General features: G+C 41.7%; 1 protein-coding gene across 3 annotated transcripts in view; it reads left to right on the plus strand.

The window, feature by feature from the left end:
• The window catches only part of CAPN13 (calpain 13), an 85180-nt gene that overhangs the window by 19746 nt on the left and 51687 nt on the right, over positions 1-13747 (plus strand). For all 3 annotated transcript variants that reach the window (XR_014166244.1, XM_081903984.1, XM_081903985.1), the window contains 3 exons: positions 2229-2304; positions 4354-4472; positions 12626-12759. Coding sequence is in view for 2 of the 3 variants with exons in the window: in XM_081903984.1 (XP_081760110.1) it covers positions 2229-2304; positions 4354-4472; positions 12626-12759 (329 nt within the window). In the remaining variant the exon portion in view is untranslated. The remainder of the gene's footprint in view (positions 1-2228; positions 2305-4353; positions 4473-12625; positions 12760-13747) is intronic.

A 13747-nucleotide genomic window follows, 5' to 3' on the forward strand; every position in this document is an offset into this window, starting at 1 on the left:
CCTGTGCTATTTATAACACTAGGGCATAAATAGAAGAGTTTAGGCTGGTGCATATGGCTGTTCTACCTGTGGCAATTATTCCCCCTCTAGGAAGGACCATAGCCCAGTGGTAAGGCATTAAAATATTTTTTTTCCTGGGGGTGAGGGGATGAGGATAAGGTTTGTTTGCTTTTTTAAAAAAAGCAGATTGACATTTGCCATGGCTGCTGTACATAAAGAATTTCCTGCCTTAGAGAACAGGGCTGGATAACCCCAGAAGTCTCTTTCAGTTCTGATAAACTGAGTTGTTAAGAGACATGCAAAGCACTACTTTTTCTGATATAGTGAAATGACCTTAAAACAGAACTTGGGCTTTTCTGATTCTCAGTTGCATCCTCCTCCTCCTCCTAAATTGGACTGTACATGTCACTGGAGAAAAGAATATGGCCAAAAGCATGCCAGTCGCAAAACACCTGGGCTACAGAATTTCCCTGGAATATGCAGCTCGCTGACATCTCTGTAGGGTGTTTGGTCTCAAATCAGTCTCTGCAGACAATCAGACCATGCATGCATCTAAATGTCTTCGAAGCTTTAAAGCCATATTTCAACATCAGCTTGTGTATACAGTATGAAAATGAAAAGAGTGACAAGTTATCAGTCAAACCTGTGAAGGAGACCGCAAAATCAATGTGTGCAAGAAAAATGCATTAAGGAGTTGGTTCCCAAATTTCCTGATGTGTTTTGAACCTTCCTCAGAGAAAATGACACATCTAAATTAAAAGGAAAAAGAACAAGATTCTGATTAAATTCAATCTCCTACAGGTTACATCAGAGGAAAAGAACTTTGTAAAAAACAACAACAACAATACATTCTTCTCTTGAGTTTACTGGCCACAAAGGAATTGTTGCTCTCCAGAGTTTCATTCAAAGTGGGTTGGGAAATTTGGAAGCTTGATTTTAATAAAATTTACTTGTCGCTCATTGGTCTTGACTTCTTGTTATTCTGTGCAGCCCTCTTTCTGGCTGCAATTTGCTATATCTAGCAACAGTAGTAATTACTTTGTTTTCTAAGCTTGGGACCATGTTACGGTTCATGGCAAAAAATAGAGGCACAAAACCACAGGTGGACTTGCATTTTCACTTTCTGATGTGAATTCTAATATGCAAAAGCAGAATGTGAACTTAGGGATAGGGGAGGATGAGACTTTGTCTGCATTTTAGTGATGAAACAACCTGACTTGCACTTCTCAGGCCAGTGCAAAATTATCCTTTGAAATCCACACTTTTCTGCATTTTATTACACAATTATTCAACCGAGTGTACAAAAATCTCCAAGAAAGTGTGCATAAAATGCATATAACCAGCACTATCTTCCTAGAAAAGGAGGTGCTGGAACTCACCATGAACACCTCCCTCATTCTCTTAAAATGGCAATGGAGCCCTCCTGAGAGGTGAAGGAACTGAGTTCCAGCGAGTTCTGGGTGGAAAAAAGCATTGTATAACATACAGAAAAGCGTCATTAGGAAAAGTCATTAGTAAAAACATGTACTTTCGTCAAAACTGAATCCAAAGTGTGTATCGGAAAAATCTGCAGTAAAACGCTAGCAAATTTTCTTTAATATAATATTCAAGAAAATTTACGCTGTTATTTAAAAAAATGCAAAATTCTGCAGAAATGTGGAGAACTGAATTTAAGACTGGGAAAATGAGAAACCAAAAGAAACTGAAATGGACAGATTCATTCATTTCTGTCCTCACTTTTCATAGGAGCAATGGATGAGCTCTTCCTCAATCTGTGATGGTATATTTTTATAGAAGGAAAGCGCACATGTCCCCTTTAGCTCATTATGGTGAAAAGTGGAAGCATTTGTCCACATGTATATTGGCTTCGATCCTAAGTTAGCCACCCAGAAACAGATATTTGCAGACAGGGTGAAAATGTTTAGTATTTTTCATTTGAGCAAAGCAAGTTCAGGCCATGCATAGGAGCTGCCACATTCCTACTGAAGGCTGCAGATCTAAATGCACCTACTCAAAACTAAGGCTGCAATTCTAATTCCATTTACATGGGAGCCAGTTCAATTGCATTCAGCTGGAGTTATAGGGGAGCAGACATACAGAGTAACATGAGTACAAGGACGGAGGTGTCAAGTAAAGTTAATCAAACGGTATAAAGAAATGAACGTAATTAGCAGCTATTCATCAGCATTCTATTAAGTAACAGAAATGTGTTTTATTCTCTTTTAAAGGAGATCCTCTCATACCAGAGGCCGCTTTTGGTTGTGGATTCTGTGAGCAGATTTGATATTCTTCAAGGCCCTATAGGTAAGATCCAAATTCTACGTTAGCACTTGGGAGTTTGCAGGCCTGCAAACCAAGAGTGCACCTGTTACAATAGCCTAACAACATCTACTTATTTTATTGCAATGCTATAGAAATCATTGTTTTCTGCATTAATTGTTTAAGGGGCTATCTGTGTCTTGAGATAGCCTGTTTCTACCTTATCTGTGGGGAGAACCATTTCTCTTATATTTTTCATGGAAATGAGACATTCTCCAACAGTTCATTGCGGGGTGGAGCTCACTATGAGCAGTGGCCGAAGCATAAGCCCCCCCTCACCTGTTTTCGTTTGTTTGTTTGTTGTCTGTGAGGCTGTTTTGCATCCTGCGCATGATGCACACCTTGTATAGCTGTGGGGCATTGTGGGAGAAAAATGGCAGCCAACAACACCCCCAAAACAATGGTTGAAACTGTTCATAGAAAATACTGTAAAGTGACCTTTTTCCAGGGACAGGGATGAGAAAAAGAAAAATATCTGAAATGGTCTCGGAGAAATAAAAAGCCTGCTGAGAAATTTCAGCTCAGCTCTAATTATAACAGGCTTGTGAAGAGCAGAGGTTGAGAGGAGAGAAGTAAGTTGGGATGAGGGAACAGATAAAGTTAATGCAGTTGCCTTAAGAGAAAACAGGTGAGCCAGGGCCCTGCAAAGTGATGCTGACTGAGTCAGTGCAGAGACTGAAAGTAAGGGGTCATTTGGTCACTGTGATGGAAGAGAAAATTATTGCAACAGATGGAGGAGAGAAACTAGTGAGCAGAAAATGGAGTAAGTCTACATGAGAGATGACCTGGATATGCAAAAGGTTTTTAGCAACCGATTCCGAAAAGAAAAGGCAATTTTTGTACAGGCTGCAAATGAAGGAGTGAGTTGAATGATTTAACAGCAGCCTGGATTTGGGAAGAAAATGAAAAAGAGTAGCCAAAGATGGCCCCACAGTTGTGCTCGGTGAAGGTAGGGGAGATAATAGGATTTTTCAACAGTGACAGAAAAGTGTGGCAGAGAGGGAAGGTCTGGATAAGAAGGCAGAGAGTTCAGTTTGACACATTGCTGAGATGCTCAGGCGGAAATGTCAGCGAGGGAGCTAGTGATTAAAAAAGATTGTCCAGAAGGGAATGAAAAATAAACCTGTGAATCATCAGGTGGTGATCTGCAGCCTGTCTGTGCTGGTTCCCTTATTTTACATGTATGGGAGAGTGATATCTGGCTCTTTTGTGCATAGGAAGAGATGGGGATGTGCTTCTTTTCCCTTCACTATATGTTTAATCAGTTTTAAATCCTATTTAAACATGCAGGATGCAGGCTGCAAACCTGGGTGGTTTGAAATCAAGCCACGCAGGGAAAGACACAGGCAGGGTCGTAGGAAGGGGGTGGGGGTGCGCGGTTGCACCGGGTGTCATCCTTGAGGGGGTGACCAAATGGCACACCACAGGAGGCGGCACTTACTGTGGGGCCTGGCCTACAGTGCTCATGAGCCACACGTCTCTCCTGGGAGTGACGAGGTGACTCAGGGCCCTGCGCTGCCCAAAATGGCAGTATGGGGCTTGCGCCCACCAGGCAGCTCGGTGTGGCACCCCCCTGGGCAGATCACCATGCTGCCCCCGTGCGCGGATCGCCCCACCCCCGCTACTCCAGGTGCTGGAGCAGTTAGCTATGCCGCTAGACACAGGAGTTTTTAGGCACTGCCAATTGGTTGATCAAACCCTTCTTTTTGGCAAGGAACCGTGTCCTTACTTGCCCCATGGTGGACTTCATCTATGACAACAGGCATAGGGCAGGAGGACATGGCTTTGGGAAAACAGCCTCATGGACTAAAATTAGGATATCTTCTGGGCCTAATTAGACCTGAATAGAACTCCTGTGAATAACATTTGAGGGAAATGTTTCTCAGTTAACAAATATAGACAACCATTTCAAGTTGTACAATTTATGTTCTAAACCAAGTAATTATGAACTTTGGAAAAATCAATGCCTGCTAGGAGAGGGTGTAGTTGATTGATTGTGGAATTAATTACAATCCCCGTCTTATCTTTTCCAAGGTGATTGTTGGGTTCTAGCAGCTCTTGGTTCGTTGACCTTACAACCAAGGTTCCTGGAAAACGTGATTCCAAGAGAACAAGGATTCCAACACAATTATGCAGGGATTTTTCATTTTCGGGTATGTAAAAGAGTATGTTGCTGTTGTGTCATTTTGTATTATGTTTTCAGATGAAACTCCAGAACCTAGAGCTGCTCGTGGTTAAAAGTAGTGTTTTATTTCATGCTTGCTACATTTTGCCTTAAAATATGGCTTTGCCATATACTGAAAAAATGTTTGTTTTTTTACCACTCCCACTCCACTCTCCATCAATTAATGAGGAAAAAGTTGCAGTAGAAAATTATCAGAGAAAGAGCAACAACAATGAAGTTCTGATAGGCTTGCTGCAGAATTTTAACTGAGCCTTCCCCACTTTCAAGATGGCTGAGCATTTTAGTAAATGCCCTTTTCTTTCATGCAACAAGACCTCTCCTGGTGGGCTTACCAGTAAGCACAGGAAAACAGAGTCTGCCTGCCTTGTGCCTGACAGCTATTTGTTATTCCTGCATTTCTTTAATGTGAAATCTTGTTACTTTCATTACAATCAGTGTAGAAAGGTGTTTTTTTAGGTGCAAAAGGAGTTCCTTCAAAAACAAAATCAGTGAGTGCAGCACTCTCAGGCAGTTGGTATCTGGCACCCTGTGCTAGGTAAAGCAAGACATCATGATGCAATAGTGGTCTTTTCAGATCAGGAAGACTGAGCAGCCAGGGAGGCTGCAGGGCAGTTGAGAAATGTTTGATGCAGGTGTGGGAACCTTTAGCCCTCCAGATGTTGCTGAACTACAGCTCCCATCAGCCACAGTCAGCATGACCAATAGCCAGGGATGGTGTGAATTGTAATTCAGCATCCTTTGGCGGGCCAATGTTCCTCACACCTGGTTTAATGTAAATTAAAAGGCACACACATGCACCATCTTTGACTACCTCACAATGATAAGGTGCATTCCACTCACCAAAATAATTATTAAATTCTAAAACACCCTGTGAATGAGGCAGAACCACAACAACTTTTTTATTTGTACCCTGCCCGTCTGACTGGGTTGCCCCAGCCACTCTGGGCAGCTTCCAACATATAGTAAGTAGCCTCTCTTGGGAGGAAATAAAAACTTTTGAGAAACCAGAGGTTTCAGCACAACACGACTTTGAATTACTCTCTCCAATAAAGGTTTAAAATAGACTCTGGAATTACTTCATGAAAAGCTTGTACGCATTATTTAAGAGCATTCCAGTCTTCTTATTAAGAAGCAGAATTTATTATGGTATTTGAAAATATTTCCCACTACCCTCTTATCAGGAACTCAGTACACCTGCATCTACTTTTCTTCTGACAAGAAGATCAAGCTAAACCAAACAAAGACCAACCCAAACACTCCTACCCCTGAATCAAACATCTTTGTCCATAATGTTCTTAAATTATCTCTTCAAAGTTGCTGCTAGCGCAGCACAGCTTGATAATTAGTTTTTATGCAACTTGGTAAAGAATGCACCATTTCCTCCCACAAAGAGATAAAAAAGCCTATTTTCTATTTCAGTCATAGTGCCAGCCATTTCTATATTACTTCAAAGGACTTTGAGAAATTGGAAAGCACTGATTTAACATCCCCATCCACAGAGATTAGTCATAAAGCACCTGATGTATTTTCATGCGTATCTTCGGCGGGTGGCAGTGAGGCGCAGACGGGGTCGCATTGCTCACCTGGCTTCCCAACCCTAAGTGTAGATGCAAGTTACTGAGAGGGAAAGAGGTAAGGTGCAGGGAACTCAACCTGGTGGAGACATGGCAGCAAGGTCAACAAAATGCCCCTGCTGTGCTAGCCCTTCTCACCTGGGGATGTGGAGGGAGAGAGATCTGGCCCACTGAACCAAAGAATTCCCCCAGCCCTGCCTTAGGGGCAAAGCCATTGCTTAGCTTGGTTTCATTGTTCTTGCTTGTAGTTCATTATGCCCGGCCAGGAGCTGAAAGAAGCCTAGCCTATCAAATTCTCAACCCCTCTTCCTCTGGGGTTTTGTGGAATTGTAGCAATTTTATTGGTTCACCCTTTTCATTAGATCACATGGCGTGCTTTTGAAAAAACAAGAAAGAATGGTAGTGGCAAGTTTTGCAATTAACCAATTAAACAAAATTGTGTAGCTCAAGGGATCCTAACAGCTTCACAGCAGGGTTTTCCTTTCCTTTGTGCGAAACAGGAGAGCTTGAATTAATCACCAAATAAAAGGGGGATTTCTGCTTTATTGTGAACTTTACTCTTGATCCTTGGAAATCTTCCAATATCCAGATAAAATGGCTGCAATCTCTTGAAAGACGCCTTCTTGTTTGCACTTTAGCCCCTCTGCTTTCTGCGGTGTTTGAACAAAGGTGCATTGCAGTTTCAACCTTAAACCTTCATAGTCAATAGGCCAGCAGCCTCGTGCTACTAGGTGTTTGGCATGAGCTTTTGACTGACGAAAGGGAAAAAAAGCCCGCCAGCATCAAAGAGCCTGGAAAGATGGTACTCCAAGTGTCTCCATGCATTTGTTCTCTGCCAATCAGCAACAATGATTAAAGGTAAAACAAATTGGATTGTTTTTCCTGGCTTGAAGCTGTGCTTTCACTTTGATGGTTCAGATAAATGCAAGTTGCATCCAAAACCTTTCTCGCTCTTGTTATGCAAAATTTAAACTTGGCTACCTTGATCACCGTTTCAAGCTGAAAAAATAATTTGGGAGGCATAGAAGGTTGGAGAGACATCAAATGCTGCCTTTTGTTTCAAACTTCAACCACTCATTTTTGGTAGATGATTCTGGAGAATATTAAATCAAAAGAGCATACAGGCAAGAATAGAATTCTTACTATTCAATAGGGTTTCCCACACTACATTTAAATCAGATACCCTAGGCAGTATGTCAGGCAGTGGGCACCCCTTAGATCAGGGCCCTTGGCCAGTGACACCAGCCATAACTATATTCTTGCAAGCCACCCCAATCACCAATGGTGTGAGATTCCAGGAGTTCCAGGCATGTACCCAGAATCCGGCTTGCTTTGAATGAGGAAAATAATAATAATAATAATAATAATAATAATAATAATAATAATTTATTATTTATACCCCGCCCATCTGGCTGGGCATCCCCAGCCACTCAGGGCGGCTTCCATAGAAACCAAAAATACACTAAAATATCACACGTTAAAAACTTCCCTGAACAGGGCTGCCTTAAGATGTCTTCTGAATGTCAGGTAGTTGTTTATCGCTTTGACATCTGCTGGAAGGACGTTCCACAGGGCGGGCGCCACTACCGAGAAGGCCCTCTGCCTGGTTCCCTGTAGCTTTGCTGTTCCAGCTCCTGCCAACCTAGCAGTTTGAAAGCACACCAGTGCAAGCAGATAAACGGCATTTCTATGTGCTCTGGCTTCCATCATGGTGTTCCATTGTGCCAGAGGTGGTTTAGTCATGCTGGCCACATCACCCAGAAAGCTGTCTGCAGACAAACACCTGCTCCCTCGACCTGAAAGCGAGATGAGTGTCGTAACCCTATAGTTGCCTTTGACTGGACCTAACCATCCAGGGGTCCTTTACCTATCCAGATCTACCTGGAGAAACTGGACACTGAACCGGTGACCGTTTGTCTTCATGTACTACCTACACATACTACCACTGAGCTATGGCCACTTTCTCCAAAATTACATTTTAACAGGGAGCAGAGGAAGGGGAAAGAAGATAATGCTACAAAACACTGAGTATAAGGAGTGGAAATTATTACTCAGCATCAACATTAATAACAGATGTGGATTCAAAACCAAAACAACTCCAATGATCTACCCTGGGAAGCTTACAATCCCGTTTTTCTTTGTACTTCGGAAACAGCCCGGTACTAGAACCATGATTTTAGGATGAGTTGGATATTGTGGCAAATATTCACAAAACTGCATTTTATTCAGATGATCTCTGCTTAGGAACATGGTGTTAAGCAAAGAAGGAATGAAGCATCTGACAGGATTGCCCCAGTATTCCTCATTTCCCTGTCATGTTGAAACATGGCCATGTTCTGTTCACCCTTGTTCCTTTCCTTGGAAGTTATAGCCACAACTGTGACAAATTTATCCCAGACACATCAATTTATATCTTGATACTGCAACTATGGAGATTTTGTCCCATGCTGTTAGCAAAGGCATGACACACTACATTAACCTGCTAATGATTGCAAAAATGGATCTTTTGGTTTGTCCCCAGCGAACTCTATCTTTGCTTTCTTTCTTGAAACACTTCAGCAAATTCATTCACATGAATTTGCTAGAAGCGCACCTGTACTATCCAGCTGCTTAAGTGGCCAGCAGACTCCTTTCCAACAGATAGAGGATAGCTTACTACAGCAATCTTATTTTACAGTAGATATCATTATTTGATGGGCTTTTGTTCTCTTTTCTTATTTAAAAAAAACTGAACAGGAATATTGTCCCCCCCCCCCAATAATTTCAAAAAAGCAACCTTTGGAAGCTAAGGCCCGAAAAAGACCCAATATGGAAGCCTATTGGCCAAAATATTGGGAACTGTTAGAAAAAGACGGAGATAATTGGAAATTGCAGAGTATGGAGAAAATGAAAGATAAAGTGCGAGACTGGTTACACTACGCTCAGATTAAAGAAATTTTTAAAAGTGATAAAAAGCTAGGGTTCCAGGTGGAGAAATCGAAGTTGGAAACAGAATTGTTAGAACCTAAGACTAAGGTACTTTCAAGAATGTATAACTTGCTGTTGAAATGGAATACACAAGACGAAATGGTTAAGTCGGCTATGATAAAATGGGCACAGGATATTGGGCATAACATTATGTTTGAAGACTGGGAAAGGTTGTGGACCACTGGGTTGAACTTTACTGCATGTAATGCTTTGAAAGAAAATGTAATGAAAATGATATACAGATGGTACATGACCCCAGTTAAACTTGCCAAAATATACCATTTGTCTGATAATAAATGTTGGAAATGTAAAGAAAATGAAGGAACATTCTTTCACCTCTGGTGGACCTGCCCTAAAGTGAAGGTCTTCTGGGAAATGATATATAATGAGTTGAAAAAGGTATTTAAGTATACCTTCACCAAGAAACCAGAGGCCTTTCTTCTGGGCATTGTCGACCAGAAGGTGTTAAAGAAGGATAGAACATTTTTCATGTATGCAACAACAGCAGCAAGGATACTACTCGCTAAGAACTGGAAAACTCAAGATCTACCCACACTGGAAGAATGGCAGATGCAACTGATGGACTATAAGCAACTGGCGGAGATGACTGGCAGAATCCGAGACCTGGGAGAAGAAAGGATCGAAGAAGATTGGAAGAAATTTAAGATTTATTTACAGAAACATTGCGATTTAGTGGAATACTAAGAAGGATGCTTGGTTATAAATAATTGGCCATCACTAAATTGGATTAGAATTTGATGATAAGAGAGATCAAGAGAAACAAAATTTGTAGGAGAATTATTTTATTGTATTTAAATAAGTGGTTATAAAATTGAAAATAAGATGATAATTTGCTTGACAAAAACTTATTAATGATGTAAGTGGGAGCGGGGGATGTGAGGAAGTCTAAAGATGTTATGAAATTTTGTAAAAACAAAGTAACGCTGTTTATTATTTCTGTATTTCTTTCATTAAAAACTCCAATAAACATTTATATAAAAAAAAAAATTTCAAAAAAGCAAAGGAAATCAGAAAGCAAATTATATGTAATCAGTAGTTAATTGCAATGGAGGATCAACAGAGAACTGGGTGGCAATTGACCTTATTGTGTGAAAATAGTTTGTCTCCAGCCTTCTCTGAGAACTTGTGTATTATTGGAACATTACAGCTAAGTAAATTATACCTGTGAATTCAGATGCACAACATCCCTATGATGTCAGGGACTGTGCTGAGGAGGAGTGCACTGAAGATGAATGGTAGGAGCCGCTCCCTCCCCATGACCTTGAATCTTCCCAGGAGCAGGAGAACAGTAAAGATTTTAAACAGTGGCTTGTAGAGGGGCATAGTTCAGAAGGCAGAAGCTAGGAAATACTGGGTGGGGGACAGCTAGCAGAAGAAACACTGGAAGAGAGAGAATTAACAGATTCACAGTCTCTGGACAGCATTCCCCTTCTCCCACCCCCAAAGAGCTCAGAAATCATTAGAACAGAAAGCGTAGAGGGTACAAGCTCAGATTACAAGACATAGGAGTGACGTAGATTAATAGGGACGGGAGGGTGTGTGAGCCTTAATTGGGAGCACCGCCATTCTAGGGAGCCGCTTTCTTTTGTCTCTCGCTGTGTTTATTAAAGAAACTAACTGGTAAGACTTTCATTTGATCTGCTTATTTACTGACACGACACGGGGGAGGAAGCCGATTTCCCGAAGCCTGACATACGAGGTGGCTTAGACTAAGAGAGGCTGCTTCCCCTTTCTCCTCAGCCTGTAGGAATTATTCCTGCTATGAGACAGTTGAGGGAAAGTGGAACCTGATGGAAGAGGTCTTGCAGCAGAGCAGATGGGGCAACCTTACTCCTTTCTGTCTCTAAGGAAGCATGGTTTTGCAGAACCAGTAAAAAAGGGGATATTTCCATTTTGTTTTCTTTCTATTAGTGTTTTATTCTTCCAGACAGATGTCATAATTCTGAATCTATCTGAGTAAAGAAATCTGGCAATTTCAAATACCTTGCCTCCTGCCACCTAGTTGGCAGAGGGACAGTCCCCTTAAGCTCATTTTTCCTTTTAATTTTCATTGCTTCTTACAAATCAATGAAATGCTCCACAAAAATAGTAATTTTAATTGCAATTAGAAGAGCTTATTGACAGGTGGAAAAAAACCCCAGTTTAAAGAATGAAAATGGTATGGCACTTTCAAAGCTACACAAGCTCAAACAAGCATTCCAGTATTGAAAATAACATCACAATTTGTCAACTGCTTCTCTGTCCGTAGGAGGCTGAGAAACAGACTTTCTGAGCTGGTTGTGGTTTGTGTGGAGGCTGAACTGGATCCAAAGAGGCAGCTATAACACACCATTTGAGGCAAATGGCACATGGGGCATAAAGGGCCCCATGGAGGAAGGTTGCAATTCAGTGGCAGAACGGATGCTTTGCATAGAAAATGTCCCATGTTCAAGTCCTGCAATCTTCAGGTAGGGCTGAGAAAGAACCCTGTCTGAGATTGTGAAGAGTCATTGCCAAGGGATGGAGAACCTGTGACTCTCCAGATGTTGGCCATGCTGACTGTTTGATGGGTGCTAGAGTTCAATAACATCTTGAGCACCAAATGTTCCCCATCCATAGACCAGGAGTAGCCAACAATGTGGCCTCCAATTGCGGATTACAACTCCTGAGCCACCATAGCCAATGGTAGGTGAAGTGTAGGTGGGTTCCCACAAGGCAAGACACAGTGATAACAGCAAGAACCTTTACTGAACTAAGAGAACTGGACAGCAGGGTCAAAACAACTGCTTATATACATTTCTGAAGGCCTGGGCCACTCCTACTTCCAATGTGATTGGCTGTCTAAACTTCCAAGCTGCGAATCATGACTCAGAGTTTAAGGGCCAATGGCAGAGGCCGAAATCCTGAAATGTTCTGTGGTTGGATATCATGTATCGAATCAGAACACAGGGGCTCAGAATCTGTACTCCAGACTCAAGCTCAGGCAAACACAGACCACTCAATACATAACACCAGGGGTGATGGAGGTGCTAGTCCACAGGATCAGGAGAATACCAGGTTGACTACCTCTGAGGTAGACAATATTGAGTGGGAAGAACCAATGGTCTAGTAGAACACAGTTTACTGTGTACTTATTGGATTGGCATGTAGAGTTCTCAGTCAGAAAGCTTTCCTGTGCTGGGAAAGTGCTAGCTGTGGACACCCCACACATGCTGTAAGGGTAGCTTAACTGTACGGCACTTTTTTCTAGGATAATAAAATTAAATAATAAATTTATTTCTTATACCCTGCCCACCTGACGGGCTGCCCCAGCCACTCTGGGAGGCTTCCAACAAATATACAAATCAAACAAACAAAATCAAACATTAAACGTATGGGGAACCATTGGCCCTCCAGGTGCTGCTGATTACAACTCCCATCAGTCTCAGCAAGCATAGTGAATGGCCAGGGATGATGAGAGTTGTAGTCCAGCAACATCTGAGGGACCAAAGGTTCTCCACACCTGGCCTAGAAGGAATTCATCTTCTTAATAAAAGAAGCTTAACCTTCTTCTATTTTTGTTTTTGTTTCATTCCCCAAGTTCTGGTGCCTTGGAGACTGGCTGGATGTGGTGATAGATGACCGACTGCCTTTTGTCAACGGAGAATACTTATCCGTTCATCCCCGGAGCAGAAATGAATTCTGGCCGCCACTGCTTGAAAAAGCCTATGCCAAGTAAATACTCATAGAACCTTTCTCTCTTTCATGCTCTGTTTAATGATTGCGACCTCCCAGCGATGGATGCTTTAGGTAAAAGGAACCTGCCTCAATGTGCCATGCTTGAGGAGGATCACAGACAACTATTCTGTGGTTCGTATAAGTAACAAACACTCGCAAAGTATATCTGCAGTGGCAGAAGGTGTAGTCAAATGTTAGCTCCACATGTTGTTGGTGTAGTCTAGTTGTCTACATGTATATTGAGTTCAATGGGGTTTAATCTCAGGTTATGTGAGCATAGGACTATAGCCTTAGTTACTGGAATGGGGATGAAAAACCTTTCTTCTGGTTATATAACCACCTAATCCCTTTCTTGAAATCTATGCCTGTATTTCTTCTCCATCTCCTATCTTTGCCAACTCTGGTGCTCTCCGGAGGTTTTGGATTACAACTCCAATTAGCCCATCCCTGCAAAACAACAAAGCAGGGAGTGTGGCAGCAGCACAAAAGGTCAGGTAATGAGCTGGTCTTAAAGTGCTGATTTTGAGAGACCGAAGCATTCTTTAGAAAGAGTTGACTCAGGTACCACTTTGCTGAGCAGCGTTTTCATTCCAGATCGCTATTTCATTAAGATGGCAAGAGATGCTGTTTATGAGATTTTCAGCAACAAGGTTTCCCCCTGTGTATACTGTAAATGCCTTTCTTGTCAGTCTAGGTTGAGAACATTATTTTAAAATACAATTAGCCATGGATTTCATTTTCCGAGTCTCTGTGTTACTCAGATAGTGTGCTTACTGTGAGTTTAATGCCATGTACTCTTGTTATTTACAGTCGCTTCTGATTTGTCTTTTTCCTTTCCTTCCCTTTTTCTTTCTTTTGTTCTTTTGTTCTTTTTTTGCATTCACAATCAAAAGCCCAAGATAAGACAACAAGGCTTGAAAGATGCCTTCTGGTAGCCAGTCTTGTTACTATCTGATGAACGCTCAATGACCTGAACAACAACAAC

Source organism: Podarcis melisellensis (assembly GCF_964234715.1).
Source record: "Podarcis melisellensis genome assembly, chromosome: 3".
Lineage (NCBI taxonomy): Eukaryota > Metazoa > Chordata > Lepidosauria > Squamata > Lacertidae > Podarcis > Podarcis melisellensis.